General features: G+C 36.0%; 1 protein-coding gene across 3 annotated transcripts in view; it reads right to left on the bottom strand.

Annotated features, from left to right (window-relative positions):
* Nucleotides 1-27,837, bottom strand: part of LOC142353336 (sodium/potassium-transporting ATPase subunit alpha-3-like) — a 72,805-nt gene that overhangs the window by 12,903 nt on the left and 32,065 nt on the right. For all 3 annotated transcript variants that reach the window (XM_075405567.1, XM_075405569.1, XM_075405568.1), the window contains exons 6-11: nt 22,016-22,133; nt 16,059-16,327; nt 11,768-11,966; nt 7,074-7,185; nt 5,654-5,786; nt 643-794 (exon numbers count right to left, since the gene is read on the bottom strand). In XM_075405567.1, coding sequence (XP_075261682.1) covers nt 643-794; nt 5,654-5,786; nt 7,074-7,185; nt 11,768-11,966; nt 16,059-16,327; nt 22,016-22,133 — 983 coding nt within the window. The remainder of the gene's footprint in view (nt 1-642; nt 795-5,653; nt 5,787-7,073; nt 7,186-11,767; nt 11,967-16,058; nt 16,328-22,015; nt 22,134-27,837) is intronic.

The raw sequence follows: 27,837 nt of genomic DNA, 5'->3' as shown, positions 1-27,837 counted from the left end.
TGTCTAGTAGTCTCTAGGTGACTTGAAAAAACAAAAAAATTGCAAAATTTTCTAAAAAAGAGCTCCCAAACCTAATTCGAATTTTTTTTATATATTAAACATCCCTCTAAGACTAGAACTAGTCTTTATTATCTCCTTTCGTCTATTAAAAACCTAAAATTGATTTACTTTTTGGCGTGAAATCTAGTTTTGAATTAAATTTTTCGTAGAAAAAACGTTAATTCGAACGAAAATTACGGTAAAAGTGAACAAAAGTGAACCAAATATCAAGTGTTCACAAGAAACTTTAAATCTCGATAACTCCTCGAAAAAAACGAAAATCTAAAAAATCTTTTTAATTTCGAATTCTACGCTGGACGAGCTTTTTAATGATCCATGCACATTTCTCTACGATGAATATATCGGTCGGCCAAAATTCACGGAACAAAAAAAACCCCATTTGAGTATATAGTTCCTCCCCCCACAAGTGGGGTCGGAACAATTAATGGTGAACATTTTTTAAAATGTATAAAACCAACCTAACTAATTGATAGATTCTATCACAAAATCGATTTCAATATTAAAAAGAAATTCCATTAAGATTTGTTCTGAGGAAGTTTTGAACAAATGAATTGTGAAGCGTTCCAAAAGTGCAGTGTTTACCTTTGGAATGCCTCCTTCATGTTGTCGTCTAGTGGCCTTTCCTTGCCGTGCATCATGATGGTAGAACACCTGTCCAGAATCCTCTCAGGAGCTCCCTTCATCACCAGAAGAGGTCGGTTGTCATTCGGGTCATCAGTCTGGTGCACTGACACCTACACACAAAATGAAACTAAGTAAACATAACGAACTAAATAAACTTAGGCGAAATAAATTGCTCTCAAACGACCAGAGAAGGGTCTCCTTTTGCAGAAGATAGTTTAAACTTAGGGACCCCAGGACGCTAACCTCAGTGGTCCAGGGGGCTTGGATAAAAATGATGTGAGGTCCTCCAGGGGGCCTATCAACAGGACAAATCAAATTGACGATACTGTATTTAGTTTCAACTATACGACAATTGCACGCACGTTCATTATACCTCAAAATACCTCCTAAACAATGCTACTTTGTTATTATTCACCAATATTGTAGTCACAGGCATCCACATTGACTGAAAGTAGTTGGAAATAACCAATAGTTTCTGAGGACGAAAAGTCCAACAGATCTGACCAAAGATTGCATACAAAAAGACCAATAGGACCCCAAAGTTTTCTACAAACTTTGTTTCAGAGGAATTAATATGTATTAATAATAATAGTAAAAACCAAAAATTGCATGTTATTTGCAGAAAAAAGCGAGCGGAATTATGAGAGCTATGTGTAGTTTAGTAGAACGAAGAGGAAAGCTACACAAATTTTAAATGTCTGCGTTTTGCTATTGAAGTTCAATCAATCGAAACAAGCGAGAGTCAAAAACCATCAAAAAGCCGCCTAAGTATTCTTTTGATTTCACTTCCGTGTCGAAAGACAATGTCTGTTAACTCAATGAAAATTTAAGCTGGTAGCATCTGCTTAATTTGTTATAATTGACTGTGTAACCAAACAGTGCATGATAAGTGATATTTCACAAAACTCCGCCATACAGCATAATTCTTTAGTAATGATTATCCCAAGCATTGTGAAGAAAGGTGTCGAATGGGAAATATGACCTCAATTGTGAAATTGCATGAATGTGAAAAAAAACAAAGCATGACTGAATATTATTATTAAAAACAATAATTATTAAAAAATATACAGAGCCGATTTTCTATTTGGCATATTTCTAGTGTTAGATTAAAAAAAATCTGCGGAGCCGCAATGTCGTGATAAATTATTATTTTTGTAAGAAAACGAAAGCTTTCAATTCACCTCCGGCCACAGCCTAATTAAAAGATAGATAGCGTCAGGAAAAAAGCCAAACGGGCGGCCATTATCAGCACAAACTTTCATTTGGTGACGAGTTTTCACGTAGACGTGTATTAATGTAGAAAATAATACATTAAGTTATTGTAGAAGAAAGCTTTCTATTGGTCTAAACACAACAAAACTTAATTTTATGCCAACAGTACAGATTTGTAGCGTTGATATCGGCAACAACTGAGCATAGGACTAGTTTACTTAAGAATCACTCAAGACTAGTTTATCCAAGAATCCTATATTTTTCGGCTTAATGCTCGTTTTGTTGATGTTCACATCCTATTTGTGAACATGCAAAAATGTGGTTAATCAGATACAGAGCTACCAACCAATCAAAATAGAGAACGCAAATTTTCTCAAAGCTGATGGGCTTGTTGCAAAATTATACATAGATGGACGTCTGCTGATATCTCTACAGCCCCATCGTTTACAATTTGAATTAACACAGTCGATGTGTGATAAAACGGCGAATTTGACCACAAATCCGGGCGAGCAAAAAATTAACTGGAGAGTAATTAATGCCTCATAATTTGTAAAATGTTAAAAAGTTTGTAAAATGTTAAAATGTAAAAAATCGGCAAAATGAAGTAAAGCAAAACAAAATTTTGTTCGACAAAGTTAAACATAACCGACTAACGTCGGGCGAATTGCTCTCAAACGACCGGCGAGCGGTTGGCTTCGTCAGTAGCTAGCCACGGGGGGGGGGGGTGCACCGGGGGCTGATGGGGGCAACACTGGGTTGGGGGGGGGGGGTAACAGTGCGGTGGGGTGGAGGCAATAGTGGGGGTGAGGGGTCAACAGAGGGGGGGGGGGGGGGGGGGGGGAGGTGTCTCAACCTCTAAGAACCGCCCTTCACACCATAAGTACAAGTATAAGTCTCCAAAACCGTTTGAGCTGAAACAGCTGAAAGGCTCTAAGAGCACTTAATGCCCGCTGGGCGCTACCCGTTTTTGAGGACGAAAAGTCAAAAGTGTTAAACGAAAAATCGGTCAAGCAAAAAATCGCATAAAAAAGACCGACAGGACTAATATAATTGCTACAAACTTCGTTTGAGAGCAATTTAAAAAAAGAGCGCAAAAATGGCCTGCTGAGATGAGGGCGGCTATTGAAAACAACATTTTCTAAAAAAATTCCCAAAAAACTATCCCCAAATGCTTATTCCCAATCAGTATTTTGAGGAGAAACCTTTATTATTTCTTCTGCTCAACCAACCGAGACATTAAACATTAAAGAAATCCAAGGAACAAAAAAGTCCTGAAATATTAGAAATTTGTATTATTTATTTCAGAAAGAACTCCCCTGTCAATCCTTCAATGGCATCTTTTAGGATGAACACTTATAGAATAGCTCTAAATGAAACTTTGAAAACGAAAAACTATAGCAAGAAGCGCATAATCAGAAGACATCTTATTAAAATTACTCAGATATTTTAATTACTCAATTAAAGAAGAACTACTCAATTATCTTCAAAACTCATATTAAAAATTCTTTAAATCGAAAGGCAACCAAAAAAACGACAACAACTACTTTGAAACATAGCCGGCAGATTGCCGGAAAATAGCCGCGATAGACGCTTGGGGCCTTCCATGAATTGAAACAACTAAAGGGATTAGATAGACAGATCGACCACCAGTCCTTTAATAGACCACTAGACTTTTTGGGTTAGCTTTGGACTGTCATTTTTATGAGACACATAAGCTCTATAAGGAGAAAGCCCTAATAGGGCTTTTCAAAATTAGGATATTTTCCTTTTGTGCCCCTAAGCTTAGTGGGCGCATATTAATTGCACCCCTCAGATGCACGTGCAATGTTTTTTACATAATGACTCACTATGTAATGGCTCGTGCTCTGTAACTGGGAGAAGATCCCAAAATTAATATTCGAAATCAAAAACTCAAGACTCTAATTATCAAGAATTAGGGCACATATGTTTGGCACTACTTAGATGCACACTATTGACCTTTAACAAGTAAATGTTCATAAAATTTAAAGTTCCATAAGTGAGTTCAGTTCAAAGTCATTTTTCAGAGTCATTTCAAAGTCATTAAAAAAGTCAATTCCAAGAAGTCAGGGTAAGACGAAACAAAAATCTGTTAGACCAAGTAAAAGAAATTAGGAGCGCTATAATAGCCGCCTGGAATTGAGGACGCGGCTATTAATCACAGAACACCCAAATGCCATTAAAATGCCATAAATACAAAACTGCTAAAAAGCGTCCAAATGACAAATTGATTAAAAAAAGCTCAACATTGAACCTTAAAGTGTATTAATTGCTCAAGATGGTAAGAAAGCTTCAGAAAATGCCACCACTAGTTCAAGTATAATTGAGACAAACACCTTTAATTGAAACATTTGGACTTCAATTAAAAAATTGCGTTGAATATCTGCACAAAATGAGCAAAAATTTGCTCGCTTAGCTAAAACTTTTTTCACATTTACTTTTCTGACCTTCTCAAAAAAAACAACATGAGCAGAAAACTACTCTCACTTCTCTCTGATGGTCAGGTTTATACAGCAATTTGACCTAAACACCTTGTTTTCACAAATTTCACTTCATGTTTTAAATACACTCCAAAATTACCGATCAAAAACAGACGCCGATCAAAGAAAAATAAAAGACAGACATTACTACAATAATTGATACAAATTTCATCATCTCTAATTGCCACCAACTGATTGATTCGTATTTTGAATTAAATGAATCAAAGACCCGAATAACGCATAAAATTTTTAACCCAGAAGGTCTAATTTGTAATCAAAAATGGTCGGATGTATAGCTCAGTTTAATTGTAGCAAATGTAATCAAATGGACTTGATGCTCTACGCACCGAATCGTACGAACCTTTCGTCAATTCAAACACCTCTGAGATAACTCTGCAGTGCAATAAATTCACGTAACATTTCACGAAAGCCTGTATAAATGTCTAAGACCTAATTAAAACCGAATTCAATTCAGGTATAAGTATATAAAGCAATGGTTGTATGGTCTTAATGGTGCTATGAAAATTGGCCGACAGGGCGTTTAGCCGACAAGGAAAAAATGGGAAAATTAGCCGACAGTTTTATCATAATTGGTCATAAAAGTCTCATTGGTCCATAAATCAGTAGTTCGGTTGTGATAGATTCATATCAAGTCCCACGGGCCGCTGAGGCATGGCCCCATGCGGTGAAATACCTTGGTTACACTAGTTGATAGACCTTTGTTACACTAGATGATAGACCTTCGTTACACTAGATAATGAAAAAACTGCGGTATATTTGTCCCGCTACGAAATATTGTTTTCAATTGGCCAGTCACAGCTTCAGAATAAGTTTTATTGATCATTTTATCTAAATTGTCGGTTAAATTTCTCATTTTTTTGGTTGTCGGCTAAACGCCCTGTCGGCCAATACGGCGGCCACCGGTCTCAATGTATTTGCTTTCATTATACTTTATGAATATCCGTTTTCAAAAATAATTAAAGATATTTTAGTGGAAAATTTTATTCGCTCAACAGCATGGATTTCATATACTGACAAGCATTTGACCTCAAAATTGAAATATTTATCTCAAAGATATCTTTCGATTGTCACGAAAGATAACCGCGGGTAACCTGGTTGACACTGATAGAAAAATTGGGGTAAGAAGACCAGATTTTAAGTATATTCTATGCACGTGTATATGGTGAGTGTCTCTATGCATGAGAAGTGCGTGTGGAGGGTAATTGATAGGGGTGGGGGTGGGGGGTGTTATGTTGTACCTGGTACTTGTTGGTTGAGTTGAATGGGATCTCGATGAGTTTGGGGTTCTTCTCCCTCATTCCCATCACATTTCCCACACACAACTCAGTACACTTGAGCAGAGCAGTCTCACTTGCATCCCCAGTACATTCCCTAAAAATAATTACAATTCAATTTCAACCAATACTTCTTCAGAAAATAGTCCGTCAATTAATTTTCATTTGGATTTTTTGTTGCAATCTGCCTCCAACTTCAACCCAAACTCCCTCCCCAATGTACGAGCTATTTTTACGAGTACACCAGGTAATTTGTTCTTGGGGATGATAAACATTACTGGTGGCGGCGGTGGGTACAGTTGGGGGACTAACGTTTTGTGTGAACAAAACCCCATTTATGATCAGAAGATAAAAGATTACAAAAACCGAGAAAGACAAGTTTGTAAAAAAGAACATCCGGATACCGCAAAAATTTGGCGGTTCGATATATCATTTAAAAGCATAATACCCCAGCGGCCATACTTAATATGAGAACTCATATTTTTTTGTTTTCGTGACAAAGAGTCTAAAATAGCACCTGCATCTGAACAAAATTTGTCCATATTCTTTCGTTTGCACGCAGCGTTAATTTGTTCAAGAAGCTGCATGCAATATGAAAAGCAGGTAGCCATTGCAAATTAACCCTCATCAATATGCATTACAGCTCATTGTCAGCTCTGTGCTATTATGAACACATTCCCATTTTGGAGACAGGCGACACTAGGCAGACTACCCTATTATCGATTGTGAATTGGGAAAGAAATCCCAGGAGGGCGAGAGCCACTCTTTTTTCATTTTATCTTCCATCTTTCCCTTCCTCCCTTTTTTCTCGCCCCTTTCCCTCTCGCGACTATCTCTGCCCATTTCATCCCACATGGCCGGGCCAGCCAGCCCCCTTGAGTTAATCGATCAGACATAGCGTGAAAACAAGAGCCATTACGCACCATTAAGATATCATTATGCGAGACTGAATGTCCGTCAGAAAAGCTACCCTAATTCAGAGACAACAATTTTGTTATCATTCATTTCTGGAGAAGAGGAAGTGAACAACGGAACACAGTATACCAAAAATAAGGGATCTATTTTGAGTCCCACCCCCACATTTTCCATGTCTAGGGATCAATTCTGTACCAAACAAGCTCATTCTAGAACTGTCGCTATACTTGTATTTTTAGTACTTTCAGAGGTAAATTTTTGAAGTTAATCAACCCTATATGTCAACACCTTACCAATATTTTGACATGCCATCATTTTAATACATCTCTTGACAACTTTTTTGTTAAGATCTTCGCTAGATTTTGACAAAATGTAAAGGTCATGTCTGTCAATCAAAAACCTCTTCAAAATACAATTTTAGATCATACAAGTCTTAATCTCAGGAGGCGTTATTATATCAGGGACTAACCTTTTTAGAACTGGGACCTCCTCCTGTCCAGGTTTGAACTCTGCCCTGTTACACAAAGCAGCCACATTCGCAAGGTGACCCCACGTGATTGCCGTCTTGTCGAAACCCTTGCCTTAAACACCCTCCACCAATTACACCACCATTATTACTATAATCAATCCCTAACTTGACATAATTCTCAATTTAATACACTAAAGTGACATGTTTCAATCATCGAATTTCATATGGTAGTGTTTCTCTAGTCCACACGTATTTGATCATATGGAACCAATATCACGTTAGAAACGTTTGAGTCAAGACTATAATTCAAACGGGACTTGAAATTTCAACCAAATTTAGAAGAGAGTTACTGAGTTGAATTAAAACAGCTCTCATTAATAGACACGAAACACTGGAATCGAGTTTAAGGGAAGCGTCAATAAGCGACAGTCGTATTCCTGAGTTATAAACTGACAGGTTAGCTTATTAAGTAGATCAAAGGGGTAATATTTACAATCACTTGATGCGTGTTGTATTCGGAATAATTTTGAGCCGTTGTCTGGGACAGTTTTCCGGTACATTTAAATTCACCTTCTTGAATTAAAACGTGCCATGCCGATTTTGAAATATTTAACTAATCTGTTTTCATAACAAAAACCATAGCCTTTCGAAAAACAGGCTGTCCAAACTACATATGAGCCCAGCTCCGTGATTTGAAAAATAGAGAGTAATTGAAACCTTTGAAAATCTTTTGCGGGGCACTTTAATTCAAAGGGCGCTGACCAATTTTTATGGGTACAAAAAATTCGGAAAAACAGTTACAGACCACAGCACTAACCTCTCGGTTATCAGGGCTTCGCCATAGATTTCTCTCACTATCTATTTCGATTATCGCATTTGATTTAGCAAATTGTTAATTTCTGAATAAGAGAAATTTAGATCACGCAAAAATCAAGAAGTGATCAGTGAAAAAGTCACTTAAGAAGTGACATCGAAATAAATGCCTAAAACAATCTAGCGAAAATCTAGCGCAAACTTTGCGTTATATAACTTTTTTGCCCTATAGTAAGCAGTTGTTCATGGCCATGAAAGGTAGGCAATGTCACTATTCGATTTTAAACACAATTTTAAACAAAAACCAACTAACGTCGGATGAATTGCTCTCGAACGATAGGCGGGGCAATTTAATTTATAGGGAACGTAACTTCGAAATTTTTTATCAGTGCAAAAAGACCCCACATGGGTTTGTACCCCGGACCTCCAGGATGTCAGTCTGACATCTTAACCACTAAGCTACATTTTTTTTTCATTCGCTTTTGCTCACAATCCCTTTTCTATTAGCGACAAACTTTACTTCAGAATGAGAGCAGTTAACATTACTCAAAAATGAAAACCGTGAATAAGTCACTCAAGAAGTCAAAGATCGTTCCAGAACAAAAGTGTGAAAACGCCCAAGCAAAAATTTTATGAGCTTTTCCGTTTGTGCCCCCCAGTACGGTATGCACCCCCAGGTACGGAGCACGTGTCATTACATAGTAAATCATTATATATAAATATTGTATTACGTCTGGGGTGTGCAAACAATATGCACCCACTAAGATGGTGGCACAAACGGAAAAGATTCAATTTAAAAAAAAATAGGCACACAGTTTAACAATAAAAGCTTCACACTTATTTCAAAAGCAATTAAAAAGTCTTATCGGTCTTCAATTGTAAGCATTAGGTGAAAACTGTCCTGTTTAAAAGCTCATTTGGTCAATGAAATTTCACAATACGCAATAATTGATATTGACCTATAATTTTCGAAAAAGAAAAAAAGCAAGAAAAACGTCCAACTTTGTCGAAGCATTTTCAAAACCATGCTGTAAGCAAGTTTTAGAAGAGCAAAAACCTATATTCTGCTAAAGATCTACTGGACGTCAAATAACATTTGAGATAATTCCCTTTTTAAATTTTGCTATTTGAAGCTCGAGGGCCAAAAAACTCCGTTAATGCCGATTCAAGATATAATAATGCAGCTTTCTTGTCTCAGTTAAAAATGTGGTTCGCACATATAGCTTCTTCATGCCCTCATTCATCGGATTTGCAAACTTAAATACGTTTATGTTCCGACCTCTCTCGAAGGGGGGAACTATATACTCAAATGGTTCTTTTGTTCAGACAATTTTGGCCGACCGCTATATTCATCGTAAAGAGTTGAGTTGATATGGAATTAAATAGATTTTGTTGTTCTTTAATTTTGTTTTTTACAGAGAGCTATCGAGGTTTAAACTTTTGAGAAAATAGAGTGAATTCCGTTCACTTTTCACATTTTCCCAAAATTTTGATAAGTACTCCAAATTTGTCTAAAATGTGTTAAGTTTTTTAAAGAGTGTTGTTGATTTTATTTGAAAAAGTTGGTCAGCGCCCTTTGAATTAAAGTGCCCCGCAAAAGATTTTCAAAAGTTTCAATTACTCTCTATTTTTCTGTTGAGTTTATTTCAAAAAATATCGATTATTTTAAAATTCTGGCTAAATATTTCAAAATTCAGATTTTTTCATCAAAAAAGCACGAAAATTTCTTTAGTCCACTTTGATTGAATTTGCAGGATGTACACACCCACACACCACAAACACAATCTTTGTAGACTCAAAAAGGAGTCTTTTTCTACTGCAACTCCTGTTGAGAGTGCTCTATAATTAAAATATTGCCGTTTTTTGCTAACTTTACTCGTTGATTATCAAAACGCATTTTTTGATTTTTTTAACAAACAAATTATCTATATCTATAATATTCGAAAAAATAAGTTTTACTAATGGACGAAAAGCATTAGCAGGACTAGTTTTGGAACAATCTTGGACTGTTACAACTGAAAAATAATTCGGATTGTAATCAGTCGGTCTTTTTTTTAATTAAATTAGTCGATCTTTTTTACTAATTAAAAAACAGAACACTTCAATCAAAGCTCAGAAATTGGCTTCCTAAGCATTGGCCATATCATTGCATCTAGTTTTTTACTTCAAAGCTTATGGTCGTTTTGACTTAGATATTTGATTTTTAAATAAATCATGGCTTATTGAAATTTGCCTATCTTTTTCTTTGTCAATCTATAGCTTAGTTTGAGCAAAGACAGAATGATTTTTCGTTCTAGTGGAATAAAAATTAACCTCTATTGCCGTTTTACGCCTAAATTTATGGTTTTCTGGCTTTGATACTACTAGATTTCACATTTTTCTATTTTTTAGGTATTTGCCCATTTTCTAGTTTTGTCACATTATCACACTATTGACAGTTTATATATTTTGTTAATTTCGATCAAAATAAGGCACAATTGATAATACTAAAAAACTTAGAGATATAGATTATAGTTTTAAAAGCTTCGACACTACATTCTCAAAGAAATTAGTTGATTTTTTAAATTTTGTCTAACTGTCGTTTTTATTTTGTCTTTTTAGTCGTATAAAATTTCCTGTTCAATGACGCGGTTTCATTGAATTTTCATGGAAGAATAGATGAATGGCGATATTCTGGTATTAGTAGATTAGGTGATAGAGATGGTAGGTGATATTCTCGTATTAGTAGATAGGTGTTGGCTTTCATGACTTTGAAAAAAATTGTTTTCCAAAAAAAGAGACTTTTTTAACTTCGCAATTCTATTTATTTTATTGTCTGTTTGTTACCTAGTCTCATTAATTACATGCCCAATATGACATTATTGGTGTCAAGGGAAGTAAAGGTGTAAAAAGGGATTGGTGTCACAAAACTTAAGGTTTTTAAAGGATTCGTTATGACTTTAATGGCTTCGACTCGGGTTTTTCACAAAAAAAGTAAATTATTTTCGAATTTTTGTCATATTTGACGTTGTTTTTGTAGACGCAAGACATATTCTGGATAATTGCAGGTCTCAAGGGCTTCCTTTGGAAGAACAAACGAAACTGATTAATTAATTCCTTTTGTATTTAATGGCTTTCATGACTTCGGAAAAAAAAATTTTCGAAGAACAAGTATTACTTAATTTTGCCTTTTCTTCTTTTTTGTCTACTTGTTACGTAGTTTTATCAATGAGAGGTCACATAATACTCGGTGTTCGAAGAAGGTGCAATCGAACACATTTTGAGGGCCAAAGTATGGCTTTACGGCTTCGAAAGCGTTTTCTGGCAAGTTTTAATCATTTTTTGTTTGTTGTCTATTTGTTCATTTTGTAACCGCATAAAAATATTAAATACCGGCAGTTCTTAACTCTCTTCTATAGAAGTATTGGTAATCGTAAACCTATGGATATTTTAGTTGATTTCTAATGGTTTTCATTACTTTGAAATTAATTGTTTTAAAAAATAACCAATTTTTTCAACTTCACTGTTTTTGTTCCTCATTGTCTAATTGTTATCAAGCCTTATTATGTCTTGGTCCCATATCTTTTCTGGTGAACTACATGTTATTTTGCTCAGTTTCAGTTTTATCTGACGCTATTGTGACTTTGTTATTAAGTTTTTTTTACAACGGACAAAGCTTTTGATATAATTAATGTTTGTTGTTGTTCGTCTTGACTCGCTTTCTTAATATTGGCATATCTCATCAATCTGATGCATCAATTTTTACTCCACTAAGTTATTAGGGGTGAGCGGGGTCGGAACCTTATGTGCGATCGCACATTACAAAGCCTCCTTGTTGGTTGGGATCTATTCTGTCTGTGCCCCCCCCCCCAATGGGATCAGATATCAAAAGGTGCACTGACCAGATTGGTCCTCGGTGGTATCGGCCTCGTGTATCTGGTCGTCGAACCACATGTGGGCCACAGTCATCCTGTTCTGGGTCAGGGTTCCGGTCTTGTCACTGCAGATCGTGGAGGTACTTCCCAGTGTTTCTACAGCCTCCAAGTTCTTCACCAAACAGTTCTTACTAGCCATGCTCTTTGCCGTCAGCGTCAGACACACCTTAAAAGTACACCACAAACTTGTAATCAGTTTCAGTAAAAGCTCGAGTCACTTTTGTGAGTTGCTTTTAGTTTAGCGCATATATTTACGACACCGGTAACGTTTTTGCATTACTCGGAATCTTATACCCAACGTGGACCAAAGATTGAAATTGATCCCATCCATAATAATTTGTTGAAAGCCGCACGATACATGAAAACGCGCATACCATTGCAACTACCCCAGTAATATTTCAATTTAAAATTAAATTTAGGACCGATCTGAATTGTAAGCTTAAACTTTTCGGATGTTTCAGAAAATTGTTCCAATATTACTCGATTTACAGTTTGAGGTAAGCATATTTTCCAATCAAGCTGCGATAAAAACAGTTGCACAACAAGCCGATAAAATGAATTTGTTAGCGCCCAATGTAACTATGATAATCTGAAACACTGGCCAAACTGCTTCGTGATCATTACGTTCTTCAGCCACTGCTGCTATATAACGAATGGCAGAAAAGAGTGATTCAGATGGGGGGAACTATATACTCAAATGGGTTTTTTTTGTTCAGTCAATTTTGGCCGATCGATATATTCATCGCAGAGAAATGTGAGTGGTATCATTAAAAAGCTGTTCCAGTGTAGAATTCAAAATAAAAGATTTTTTTGAATTTCGTTTTTTTTTCGAGGAGTCATCGAGGATTGAAGTTTTGTGTGAACACGGGATATTTGGCATGATTTGGTTCACTTTTAGTGTAACTTTTCTTCAAATTAAGATATTTTCTATGAAAATAGTATTTCACATTTACATTTCATGCCACAAAATGAACCAATTGTGTGTTCCTAAAAGACTGAAGGCGATCAAAAAGGCCAGTTCTGGTCTCATATGTAAGTTAACTATAAAAAAAACGAATTCTGTTTGTGAGCTCTTTTTTTAGAAAAGTTTTCAGTTTTTTGTTTTTAGAAGACACCTGGAGACTAATCACTTTTCATCTAGAGGTTCCGTTAACGACAAACCTCATTCACAGTCAAATGAAGCCCAATGAACAAAAAAAATCATTTTCAAGGAATTGCTCATGTTTTTTTTGGCTTCGACACTGAGTTTTTGTAATTTTAAATGAAAATTTGATTTTCTTTTTGAGGATATCCTAATTTTTGGAGTTCTATGGGCATGAACTCATTGACTAAAGGTGCAATATGTTCCGTAATGAGCATTAAGTGAACAAATCTAGTGCTTTGAGTGGACAAGTACCGGCTGTTAAGACTTTAAGAATAATTTTTCGAAAGACTTTTTTTGAAACTAACCAATCATAAAGTTATTTTCGTGAACTGTAAGTAATCACAGGGCCCTCTTCCTGCTTACTGCAACCAAATTTCATCCGGTTAGCGGTTTTTTCTACTAACTATTGGATATATGACTTCAATGACACAAGATCTCAATTTTTTTTTAAATTTTGTGGTTATTTTCGTATTATTGGTTACTTTTGAACTCATATCCATTATCCAAAAATTGATAGCACCCATTGGCTTAAAAAATACGCACAGTTTTCACGCTTTGTTTTCATAGTCATAAGACTTATTGTGACGTCCTATTGATTACCTATGGAAGACAAACGTCATTGTCCTCACATCGGGTTATACTTGAGCGTATTAATTAACTTCATTAACGTATTAATTAACGTTTAAAGCTAGTGATTTAATGGCTGTTAAGACCCTGAAAATAAGTTTTCGAAACACTTTTGTGAACATTAACCAATCTTTAACCAAACATTAACCAACATTTTTTCGTGAACTGTAAGTCGGTCTCAGCAGTGACACAACCCCCTTCTTTTTTACTGCAAACAAAATTAATCTGGTTAGCGGTTTTATCTTCTAACTATTGGCTCCATGACTTTAATGACAAGATTAAGATTTCAAAAAATCATTTTTTTGGATAATTTCGTGTTATTGGTTACTTTTGAACTCTTACCACATTCTCCAAGAATTGATAACTCCCCTTGGCTTAAACGAAACGTTCAGGGGATCACAGATGAACTTTTCAGAGAAAAGCTTGTTTAAAATGGCTCCGACAAATTCTTGCATATTCCTACTGCATTTTGGGTTTTTGCCTGTTTTTTTTTGTTGTTTTCATAGTCATAAGACTCAATGTGATCCTTTATTGATAAAATATGCATGACAAATATCATTTTCTTCCCATCGGGGCATAACAGAGTGTATTTATTGACTTCCGTTGAAAGCTATTGAATTTAATGGCTGTTAATTCCTTAAAAATAATTTACGAATTTTTTTTCATTAACCAATCTTAAACTTTTTTCGAGAACTGTTAGTAGGTCTCAGTTCTGAGAAGACCCCCTTCTTTTCTACTGCATACAGAATTTATCTGATTTCCGGTTTTATCTTCTACCTAATAGTTTTAAGACTTCAGTGCCAAGGGTCTTCATAATTTTAATTTTTGGATACTTGACTTATTTTTGGTTCCTTTTGAAATCACATTATCCTAATACTGATAGTTCCAATTGGTTTAGGGAAGGTGTTCAATGGATCAGAGATAAAGTTTCCAGAGTAGAGCTTATGATTTAAATTGCTTTCGACACTTTCTTCAGGCACTTTTCTACTGAATTTTTCGTTTTTGCCTGTATTTGTGGTTGTTTTCATAGTCAATGACGTGTTGTAATGGTTTATTGGTGAAATATGAATGGCAAACAACTTTGTCGTCCCATCAAGGTACGTATTTACTAGCTTTAGCGTTTTTACTGGCTTCCGTTGAAAGCTAGTGAATTTTATGTCGTTGATACTACGAGTTTTCTCCAACATTTCGTGGTTCAAATGTATTTGTTCATGTTTGGTGATTTTTTGAGTTACATTGTTAAAAAAGAAGAATTCCATTGCTGTTAAAAAACTATTTTAAACTAGAAAAGTTTTTATTGAAAAGCTCACTTTTTAATGCCTGCGACACTTTTCTCGCTTTTTTTCTTGAATTTGCCGTTTTTTTTTCTGTTTTTTTTGTTCCTTAGGTAGCCGTACATTGCTGACCGGTCGCAGTAGCTTGTAATTGAAGACTGAATGAATGATGTTACCCGAAGCACTCAGTTTATAGCGAATAGTCTTAGAGTTTATGATATAAATTTTTAATTTTTCTTTCAAACTTTTCAGTTTTTGTTGTTCTTTTCGTCAACTTGTATTGTATTTTCATCATTGAGAAGTCCCGTCCAATTTCTTGTATTTCAAGAAAAACATACCTACTTATTTGATTTGTCACTGACGTTTTGTTTGTTGGACAATATGCGTTTTTATAAACGTTTTTTGAGTGGTCAGTTTCTTTTTCATCTTTCAACACAATCGCGTAATAAAGGATCCCAATGGTTTTCAAATGTGGCCCAGGTCAAAAATTGAATTAAAAGTACATAATATTCAGATAATAGCTAATGACTTTTATGGTATCAATAATTTGTGTTTTCGCAAATCGTTTGTAATTTTTGAGTTTTTTGCATCTTTAGTCCGTTTCTAAGGCTTAGTCTAACCAAAGACAGGTCATTTTGGTTTCGTAATAACTTTTTAGTAATTTGTCAAGGTTTATTTTGATAAAAGCTAATGCATTTTAAGACTTTTGAAATTTCTTGGTTTAAAAAATATTGATTAATTTTTGTATTTCGCCTCATTATTCGTTCTCTTTGTCGACTTGTTACCCAGTCTCATTAAGAACAATTTCCATCTGCTGTATAGTTAGGAAAAAATAAGTTTGTTTAGTTAAGTTTTTATCTGACTCTATTTTGACGTTGTTACTAGGTGCTTTTAAATTTTGATATTCAGTTTTTGCCGTGAAATTTGTTCTTGCTAATTTTGTTGTTGGTTTTTCTCGTAGTCTCTTTAACGGCAGATCTCGTTGTCGCTGTAATGAGGCATGGCATTATGTAATTTAATTAGTGGTTAGGTTGTGTAACGATTGTTTTAAACTCAAATATCTATCTTCGTTATATCATGATTTGGTTGACAATTAAGTAAAGAATGTTGATAAGCTCGAGTCGGAACATCATGTGCGAACGCAAATTAACGAGCCTCCTTGTTATTATTATAGTTTAGGCATTGGTGTGTACCTTGCTGCCGTCTCACTTACGGTGACTGTTGCTAAGAGACCCTCTGGTACATTGGCCACGATGATTCCAATGAGGAACACGACAGCCTGGAGTGGTTTGTATCCCTGGATGATGGCCAGGATGAGGAAGGAGACGCCCAAGAACACGGCCACACCTGTGATGATGTGGATGAAGTGAGCAATCTCACGGGCAATTGGCGTCTTCCCAATGTCCAGGGTCGAGGCCAGGTTAGCAATTCTTCCCATCACTGTGTTGTCACCCGTTCGGAACACAATTCCCCGCCCAGTGCCTGTAACAAACAGTTAAATCATCATTATTCAGTCAATGAATCTTCCTTATGACCAGTCCGTACATAACTTGAAATATTGAGTTAGACAGTAAAGATGTTATTTAGGAGCATAAGGAGCATTAGCGGCTTTTTCAGGTATAAAATTTAGAACAATAAGTGTTAAATGATTGATTCCAGTTTCACCCAGAAATAAAATATTTGTTCTACCATGATCCACAAATGATAATAATACTCTAACTGTTGCGAGTATCTTTAACTTTTAAAAAAAACTTGATAACTTTTTAATTTACTAGTTTTTGAAAACATCGGCAAGAGCCAACATCGCTTGAGAGCACTTAAAAACCTTATTCTTTCACGCAAAAAAGTGAGCACTATTATGCTGTTATTTTTCGAAAACCTGGATTAAAATATTTACTCCAAACGATTTACTCGATCATAATCATTTCACAACATGCCCGATACTAAACTATATGAAAACTATCATACACGAAGTATACCCTAAGAGCAAATAAAACAACCACGGAGAAACAATCATGATTAGCCATATTGTAGCCACGATGTAGAAAATTAACTTAAACAGTACAAACCAAATACGCGTACTGTCGCGTCGATAAGAGAGTCTCAAATGTCGCATATATTTGTAAACGTTCTTAACATAGCAGTTTTGTTCTTCGTACACAAGCTATGATACTTCGGCACACAAAATTTCTTTGAAGTTAGTAATAATAACAAATGGTGTCTCTCAACGCTTAACATTGTCGGTTCTAAGATCAATAGAAAAGTCTGTGGTCGGTATATCATCTTTTGTGCTTAGAAAAAGAACTATGGTCAGCCTAACATTAAACTAAATCAAACATACACCATTAAGCAATCGAGCCAGGACAATTCAACTCCAGTTGGTTAGTCTTTCACTGAGCTCAACATATATCAAGCTCTTCGGCATCAAGCATGACAAAATAAATTACAATACCCCATTCCGTTGACCCCACAGATCGACATTGGGATTGAAAAAATTTTAAAAAATAATATTGATAACAACCTCATCTTTCCCATCGTCAAAAAGTGTTCTAATTTCTTCGGCACTTTCATTTAGATAAACATAGTGAACTCACCTTTTAAATCAGAGAACATAACCGACTAACGTCGGGCGAATTGCTCTCAAACGACCGGCGAGCGGTTGGCTTGGTCAGTAGCTAGCCACGGGGGGGGGGGGTGCACCGGGGGCTGATGGGGGCAGCACTGGGTTGGGGGGGGGGGGGCAAAAGCGCGGTGGGGGGTGGGTGGAGCCAATAGTGGGGGTGGGGGGTCAACAAGGGGGGAGGTGTCTCAACCTCTGAACCGCCCTTCACACCATAAGTATAAGTCTCCAAAACAGTTTGAGCTGAAACAGACCTGAAAGGCTCTAAGAGCACTTAATGCCCGCTGGGCGCTACCTGTTTATCCCGTTTTTGAGGACGAAAAGTCAAAAGCGTCAGACGAAAAATTGGTCAAGCGAAAAATCGCATAAAAAAAAAAGACCGACAGGACTAATATAATTGCTACAAACTTCGTTTGAGAGCAATTAAACAATAACCATAATACCAAACACAGTTAGCAGTATATTCAAGGAATTTGATAACTTAACTCCTAAGTCTTTGGCCATTAAGTCTCAGACCCCGGCTTTGATTTCGCTTTTTGACCTTAAACGTATTTGCGTAAATTTGCTGGATGAATTCTAAGTTCTACTCGGTTGAAACAGTGAATGTTAAGTCACAAAACAATCGCCAAAGTTATTGACTGATGTAAAACGAAAAACGTGATCAAAAGGTAAAACGAATTTAAAAACACGTAGCACAAGTCCTAATCGACAATCCAAAGAATTGAATGAACTAAACTTAACTACCATCAAATATACAGAAACAGCTTGTTAAAAATAAACATTTGACCTTATAAACAAATAAAAAAATCGAATAAACTTGAAAAACTAAAAAAAAACGGTTTTTTTTGGAAACTAGTGGTGTTTTGGAAAAATATCAAAGCCAATAACAGTAACCAAACTGCGGTTCTCTAGACAAAATACACAAAACAAAGGGAAAACAAGTAATTTTAAAGACAGGGATATCCAATCAAAAAATAAAAATCTAGAAATAAAAATGAAAAATCTGGCGAAATGTTTATAAGCTTAAACATGTCGGAAAATTGCCAAAAAAGCAGCCTTTGACCCGGTTGACTCACATTGGGATTGAAACAATAAGAAAAATAGCCGGTAGATTGCCAGAAAATAGCCCCAATAGCTTCGTAGATCTGCAGTCTGAAAAAACAGTAAAAAAGACACACCAAAAAATAGTGTTTTCATTGAAGGCTGAGATGTTATATGTTATATTTTGATTAAGAATCTGTTAAATTATAGCTGCCTCTATCAGCTGCTCTTAAATAACCTTCACTTAGAGTTACACGTCCACTTGACCTTATCTCTGTGAATTAAAGTAAACAAAAGTCAATTTCAAAGTGAGGAAGTCATTTTTGAGAGTGAGGTAAGTCACGTGTAACCAAAAATTTAATCAGGCGAATGAAAAAAACTCGTTCCACTAAGAGCAAAAAATGACGCCACGCATGCGTTTCAGTTGAAATTGCATGAACGAATGAACAAAGAGTGGTTGTGACGTCATATGGTCGTAACAAAAATCTTGACGAAAAAAAAAACCAAGAGAAGGCCAATAATAGCCCCAGCTATCGCTGTGCGACTATTAAAAAAATGACAGTAACCGAATTTTCCTAAAGGTCAAAAGTTCTTATTTGCTGTGTAAATTCTGCATATTCGATTAGATTCCAAAAAATACACTAAATTCAGCTTCTAAACGTAGGCTATTAAGCATATTACTAATGCCAGCTAGTAAGCGCTTTAAGGAAATTTGATAACCTAATGCATTATGACCGGGCTTTATAAGTTTATTCCTATTCTTATGAATTTGCTCTTTTGACTTTGACCGTATCCACTACATTGCGTCTTTTACAACATCATGATATTCTAAGTGTAGAAAGTATAAAACACATTATTATACAGTGTTAATACAGTGACGTCATCAGTGAGATTAAGTGGCAAAAAAATGAACAAATGCGGGTTGAAACTCAAAATTTTCAGGAAAAAAGGTTACGGAAAAAAATCGAAACATAGCCGGCAGATTGCCGGAAAATAGCCCCGATAGACGCCTGTGGCCTTCCATGAATTGAAACAACTAAAGAAATAAGACAGATTGACCACCAGTCCATTAATAAACCACTAGACTTTTTGGTTAGATTTGGACGGTCATTTTTATGAGACCCATACGCTCTATAAGGAAAAAGCTCTCATGGACCTTTTTAAAATTAAATATTTGAAATAAAAAACTCAAGACACTCATACTCAAGAATTGCATAAACGTTTGGCGCTACTTAGATGCACACTATTGACCTTCAATTAGTAAATATTCAAAAAACTCAAAGTTCATTAAGCGAGTTCAGAAGTCATTTTTTGAGTGTGGTAAGTCACGCAATTTACCTGGAAGCAGACCATACAACGTCTCACACACACAAATGTTAACTGCAAAGCAGTAAAAAATAAATGAAAATGAAAAAGTCAATTTCAAGAAGTCAGGTCAAGAATAATCGATGGAGAGAACAACTAAAAAAAACATAGCCGGGAGAACTCCGGAAACAACTCGAAGAGTCGTCATCGTGAAAGAATTACCTTTTAAAGCAACAGACTCCAATTAAAGTTTCTATTAAGAACAAAAAAAATCAGTCAAAAATAAAGATAGCCCATAAAACTGTACTAAAAAAATTACATTGCACCTATATATTAAACAAGCCAAATTTTTCGTACAAAATTCTATGTACATCAAAGTACGCGGGCAGCAACGTTCAAGCCATGTTAGGCTCCCAAAACTTCTGAAGAAAAATTTGAATAGTGCAAGAAATTGCCCAAATTGTTTAAAATTTGTCAATTTTCTTAAGTTCTCTCAATCCAAAAACTATTTTACAATAAAAAAACAGTAATCAATTGGAAACAAAATAATTGTTGCCGCTTTAATTATAAACATTAGTTGGCGCTATAAATCACAATGAACGCCATAAAACCAAACAAGGTTCAAAAATTAATCAAACAGAAATTTATCATAAAAGACTAAAGAGTCAGAACAATATTCAAACGCAAAAATTCGTATGCCATTAAAACCAAGCCCTAAGAATATTTACAGCAAAAATGTTCATCAAAATTTTTTTAAAGCTAGCAAAACCTCAGTGTCCTTTAACGTTGAATAAAATCAATTGCAAACAAAAAATCTTCCAAAAAAAATTTTAAGAAAAAAGACAGGAACTATTAGTTCAAATCGATTTTTCATTTAATAAAGGGCATAAAAGCTATAGCTATTAGGAGACAGTCAGAAAGAAAATTGCTAGAATGTGTAGAAAACATAGATTTTGAGAACGATTAAAAAAACTAAATTGCAGTAAAAATAAAATAAGTTTTTTAAAAAAAACTAAATTTGAAACTCTAGTTAAAAATCAGAAAAAATAGTTGAGGTAAAAAATTATGGGTTTTTGTTAAGCAATCGAGGCTTAAGAACAATTCATAGCTATCTTCCTGTCTCAGTAAGAAGTGAAGAGAGCTCAAATGCGAAACAATAAAACAATGAGAAAAAAATGTTCAAAATATGGTAAACATTTGCACTGAATTTCAAAGTGTTATCGCCAAAAACAATTAAATTAGCAACAAAAGGAAGCCAAAACACCGATGCTACACCAAAAGAATTTCAATGATAAATGAACTCAAAATACAAAATTTGCCAAAAACCGCCCAAAAACACTTCACGTCAAAAAGAGGAAAAATAGAGGCATCCAATTCAGGAATAACCAAAAAAAAAAATTGTTGAGATATTTACTAATTTGGCAAACAAAAAGTCCACTCAACGACACACAAAAAATTGTGAAAAATGGGCAAATTTTGCACTTGAAACGCATTATTAAGCTCTCAAAAACATTATGGCATCGATTTCAGATGGTTGCATATTCATGCGGCATTGATCAAAATTTGCTTCTACAAAAAACCAAGTTACAATAAAAAAATTGGGCCAAATGGACGAAAACGACTATGTATACTCTCAAACCTCTTTTCAAAGTCAAAAAAGCCATCCACTGAACGCGGCGCATGAACAAAAAACTTCTCTCGCTCAGAAAAACTTAATTCACACGGCAATTTCACTCACTTTCAATATTAGGTCAAAACACCGCCTGAACAAATAGTACTTCTGGTAAAAAAAAACCTTAAGAAAAGCACTAATCCTCTTCGAGTCGTAAAAACCACGATGTTCCCAATAGTAGCCGCTATCGCTTCGCGGCTATTAAAAAACCTTAACATATCAACTGGCTATATTCAACAGGATTGCTTACTATTCATAAGAAAACCTTCATGACCTATCGTTAACGAGACTAAGTGCCACATCAAAAAGGTCAAAAAGGCAAAATAGTTTTGTTGGTTTAAAATATTCGAAACCCACAAGCACAAGTGCTATATTAATGCGTAATGATTTTCGACGTATTGGCACATAATTTGTACTGGGCGAGGGAGAGGGGAGATTTTCAGATCTTCTTCCTTATCCGCCTTGTAACTAGGAACCTCACACAGACCTGACTTGTGTACAAAACGAACATATATAGATAGGTTGATGATACCTTCAACGGCGTTAGTTGAGAAGAAGGCGATGTTTTTGGTCTCCAGTGGATTCTCGTGCGTGCTGTCCACTCCTCTGCTCTGAGGTTCACTCTCTCCCGTCAGAGAGGAATTGTCTACCTACAACACCAGCAGCACATGTCAAAAACAACAGCAGAAACAACCAACTAAATTACTCTCCGAGAAATCAGATAGCCCTTCTGTAGAAGTCGCAGGCAACCAATTAGCCAGTTGACCAAGCCCCATTTGAGGCATATTGGGGGCAGTTGCTAATTTAAAAACGCTTATCGGCTCAAAAAATAATGCTTTAATCTAAACCCTTATCTTTAATTTTAAAAAATCCACAGTTCCACAGCCTATTTTGTTCTCAAACGACAGTTGGCAGTTGTGCTAAAACACAGAAATCCCACTAATGATTCTGAAATTTTTCTGCTACTGCATTTAGCAAGAGCTGGAACCTTAAAACCTACAAGTGAGCGTATTGCCTACTAACCGAGAATATTACTGATCTCTAAACGTAAAGCTGAACAGACAAAAATCAAGAGAACATTCAAAATAAGTTTATTACTAATTTGAGTCAAAATAAACAACATGGATTTGTTATAAATATCAAACAATTATCTAGAAAACCAAAAAAAAAACATTCTCAAATTTTCACAAGGAAAATGGATAAAATGGAAAAATGGACTTTGAGTGAAAACTCGAATATAAAAAAGAAATATCGGTACCCCAACAAATTCTATTTCAAAAGACTAACAGTTTCAAACAATCGATAAAAATTCTGCCATATTAAAAATATCTACCGAAACTTGAGCAATAAAATTGTTTTAAAAAACTCGCAAAACTTGGTTACAATTTATAGATCATTTTGGGGAAATTTCTTGAAAGCTTCGCTTGTTTCCAAATGGCCCTCAAGCTTGTTGCAATTTTTCACGACGATAAAGCTTTAAAAACCAATTGATGCGTTTTGAAACTTAAACAATAGATTATGCAGTGAAGACTGCAAACAATCACGAACTTGCTGTTTTACCTGAAGAATTTTTGAACATGATCTACAGCTGCGTTCCGATGACAAATGATTATTGTTATTTCACTCAATTATTTTACCCATTATAATTCTTTCGTTTGCACCTCAACGATTTTTAGAGTATTTTCAGTTTTCAAGGAACATTTTTCCGGTGGAAAAGCCAAAAATATTTAACTTTTTTCGCATAAAAAAGTCGAGAGGTTAAGCTCGAAGCCGATATTAATCTTCCAGTAGCTTTGCAACAAGTTGATTTTCGGCTTATAATTGTCAGTTTTCTGCTACATAGAAGCACTTCGAACAGCATTCGAAAAAATTCCAATAAAATTACGAAACCCTGATTTTATCTGACAAATTCAGGAATTTGTCAGGAAGATGAATTTCAGACTATATTTCCTATGCCACATCTTTGCCCACTTTTAGAGGAATGAAGTTCTGCTAGATCGTAGCCACTTCCCAGAGTCTTCTTCGAAATTTTACATACGTTTCATTTATCGATCTACAAAAACTGTTTGCAGCAATCGGAAAAATAGCAAACTATACTGAACGTTCACTTACTAGAATTTCCGATGTAAAATTGATGAGCTCCATCCAAATTTCACAATAAAAAGAAAATTTTCAAAAGAAGTGATATGTTGTCAGTTTTGTTTAACTATAGCTAAGATTGTACTTGTGTTAAATATTAGAGAGAGAGAGAAAAGATGTGAATAAATTATGATCATGCAACAACTTTCTTTTTACAGTGGACCTTGGATCTAGTTCACCAACTTCAAGTGAACGTTGCGTTTTATCTGGATTTCATAGGTAGACGCGAGGAATAGTGTAGGGGGGATTGTGGTGTAAAAATTGCTGTAAAAAATTGTTTTCGAAATTTTATTTTAACTTCGATGGAGCAATATTGTTAGTAACTAAATAGATTTAAAGCGAGAGATTATTAGCCAATCAGAATCCAGTATTTAAATAAGCAATCGAATTGAATAAAATACGTTCCAATTTACGTACAAAGCTCGGAAAAAGTGCAATTAACATAATTTCAAGTAAATCTAATCATAAGACCTATCAAATAAGACGTGATTCGGCTCAATAATTTTCGGGTTTTTGGATTCATTGGCACAAAATGGTGACTGGCATTGAACTAATGCGTTATTAGACAAAATACCGGCCAAATGAGCATCAAAAATTGCCGTCTAAAAAACCACTTGTTGCTATGTACGTTACAATCTTAATACGTTGCTATCATCAATGAGCTAATACGTTGCTTTATATATCGATTTGGAAGACTGACGATGAATGAGTTGAATTGAGCATCCGAAAGAGTGTTTTACACCTTTATAAGTGGCGCCCCACACATATTATTAGCGTAATCGTTGTGATAAACTGGAATAATGTTTCGTTCTGATTAATGATTCGTTGTTTCCCGGCATAGTAGACGTCCTTCATCCCAGATCTTACTCCTCAATTAGTAACTGCCGCATGTCACGATGTGAGAGGAGAGACACAGAACAATGTCAGATTTTGCGAGCCGCATTAAATTCACACTGCCTGCGTTATCCTCCACGACAGAGACTGGCTCGATTATAAGCTGGGGAAAACAAGAGAACGATCAGATTGGGGAAGATGAATCGTGAGTTTAGCAGAAATCCTTGGAACTGCGATGTTGTGGAGTTGTTGCTACGAAAAAAAAAACAACTATGCTTCAACTGGAATCCTCTAGAGGAAGTGTTGAAATTGGAGCAGATCAGAACTCAATATCAGCAAGAATTCTGGGTAACCCTATAGGAGTAACAACTGTAAGACAGAAAAATAAATTTTGGAATCAATTCGTGCCTTAATTTACTTATGGGAGTTTAGACGGCAAGGAACCCATCCCCTGATATCTTTCAAAAATGTTTTTAAGGGGTTGTATAATCAATGAAATCATCCGTAAAAGGTCACCATTAACCCCCCACAAATAATTTTTGAGACGAAAAAACAGCGATTTTGAAAATTTTTGGTCGAATTACCAAAAATTCGAAAAAATTGATATACTCGGTTTGTATATCAAAAATTACCTCTGATATAGAGAAAATCGAGAAAACATTATGCTAAATTGTTCAATTTTGAAAAATTTTGGTCAATTTTGATGCAAATCTGAAAACTTTAGAAAATCAATACCGAATTTTGATAAACCGTATTTTCAAGCTTAAAACCGTCCATTTTACTGGATTACCGTTCCGTAATCAAGAATTTGCAAAAAATTGACCAAAATTTGAAAAAAAATTGGACAAATGCATCAAATTTTGACAAATTTGTCAAAAAAAAAAAATTCCAGCAAGAAGGTTCGTTAATTTAGTGAAACTTATTACACAGAAAAAGTTGTGAAAATTTTCACAACCTCCGGCCTACAAAAAATTATTGAATTCCCATTATTTTTCTCGTCGCTCGTTTATATACCGTTTTTCGTCCGCGTTCTTTTCGTTCTTTAACTTTACAATTCTCCGTTTTCCGTTTTTTTTTTCGATAACGTCGCTCTCCCAAGACTTTGTTTCTTTTCCTCCGTTTACTTTTCCGGATTTCGATATAGTATGTCATATGTGATGAAGTATGTTGTTCGCTGTAGTATGTTGAGTATGCTAGTATGCTGGTTTGTTGTTCAGGTCTAACAGCTTTCTAGGGTGTGACTTAAGTTTATTCTCGAGTTACGGCTGGATTGTTCTTCGACTTTTCAACTTTACTAATTTACTAGCCTCCCTGTTGTAGTATATTGATTTTTGCTGCTGTATGTTTGCGTGTAACTGTATGAATGTTGGTTGGTTTAGGGTATTGCCTTCTAGGATGTGACTTAAGTTTATTCTGGAGTTACGGCTAGATAGTTTCTTCACTTTTCCAGCTTTCATAGACTACAAAAGCGCTGCATATTACTTAACTTTTGCTGTAGTTTGTTTAATATTGTTGGTATGCTGATCGGTTGTTTAGGTTTGAATACTGCTAGGGTGTGACTTAGGTTTATTCTAGAGTTACGGCTAGTAAATTTCTTGCTCTTTTCATCCATTTAGTATACTACAGCTTTGCCGTAAATTAGTTCGTTATTTGTATATATTAAGCCCCATAATGACTTGTGCTAGTTTGCCTCTTACAGTAGCATCTCTCCTCCTTCCTAGGTTGTGACTTAAGTTTGTTCTGGAGTTACGGCTAGTTTGTTTGGTTGAGTTTGTTGCTGCGGTCTGCTAGCATAGTGGTTCCCGACCTCCCCGCTCGCTGCGTAATCGTCTCCCGCCCGTTCCGACCCGCCTTTCCGTTTCGTTGCGTGCTACTCGCTCAACGCCTCCGTTCTGTCCGTCTCGTTTCCCGTTTCTTCGTGCGTCGCTCGTTCAGCGGTTCCGTCCCGTCCGTCGCGTCGCCCATTTACTACACGCGTTTTCGCCAGTTCCGCTCCGTTCCCTGTTGCGTTGCGCGCCGTTCGTCCGTCCTTCCCGCCCCGTCCGCTTCGTTTCCCGTTTCGTCGTGCTTCGTCCACCCAGTCCTCTTTCCCCGGTTGCCTGTGTTCCTGTTTAGTCTCACGTTGCTTTCAAGCACGTTAGACGCACCCTATAATTTCTTACTCATTTTCGCCGAGTAATTCATTACTCGGTAACTTCTTTTCTGCTCTTCGACGTCTTGATTATCATATCGTCGTCATTTGGGTTCGGTATAACCCGCATTCCACGTGGTTGGTTGAAGGTTACTCTACCTTGATAAACTAGCCATTTCAATATCATGGCCGAACAACAGGATAAATTGAAAAAGCTCTTTAACGCAAGATCTAATTTAGAATCTGAGTTATATAACATCCACAAGGACATCACAGATGCCATAGATCGTCAAGACAGGAGGGTTAAAGTTGAACGCTTGGTTTCTAAGTTGAAGGATGTCTTCAGTAAACTGGTGGAGAAAAATGAAGAACTATTTGACTTGGCCAGTAAAGCCGAGAACCCAGAATCAATTTACCTTGTCCTTGAGCAATGGTTGGATGATGTAACTAAGAACAATGATAATTTCTTGCTTGCGGCTAGAAGCTATATTGACTCAGTTACTCACCGAGACACCGTATATGAGGGCGTTAACCCTCAAGGGCAGTCGAAGAGAAGTTCACGTCGAACAGCATCGTCAATGTCTAGCCAGCGCAAGCATGACTTTCTAATGGCAAAACTAAAACGCGAAGAGGCCGAGAAACAAGAACAAGCTGCCATGCGCCTCGCTAAACAAAAACACGAAATTGCAATGAGAAAAAAGGAGCTTGAGATACAAATGGAGCATATGGCACTTCAAGAATTGGAGGAAGATCACCGCCAGCGTGTTGCCGCAGCTAAATTAGATGAGGCTGAATTAATGGATAACCAATCATTGTTTAGTCACCACTCAAGTGAACTGAATTTGCTTAAAGATAGGGGATCAGATAGAAGTCAGAGACTTGTTCAGGATTGGGTAAATTCTGTTCCAGCAGGTAATTCATTGACTGCTACAAGTGAGTTAAATTTTTCTCGTCCTGGTTCAGCAACCGCTGACCCCCCTGTTCAAGATACTGCCCATAGTAATCCTCCAGAAAACACAAATAATGTTGCCGGTAACTTGAATCACCTTGAAATGCTTTCTCAGTACACACGGCCAGGAGTTGCAATTTCTGTTGCTCAGCAAGAAGCGTTGTATCGGGAATACCTCCAGGCTCAACTGCAGCAACCACCCAGTGATCAAAGGGCACATAGTCCCTCAAGCAGTGATAAGGTGAACCAAGCGAACCAAGTACCAGTCGACGTACAAAATGTCGCACTCCCACCACCCAAA

The sequence above is a fragment of the Convolutriloba macropyga genome, chromosome 14 (assembly GCF_964194025.1).
Source record: "Convolutriloba macropyga chromosome 14, txConMacr16.3, whole genome shotgun sequence".
NCBI lineage: Eukaryota > Metazoa > Xenacoelomorpha > Acoela > Convolutidae > Convolutriloba > Convolutriloba macropyga.
Note: the sequence above shows the minus strand (reverse complement) of the source record. Positions and strands in the feature narration are given on the sequence as shown.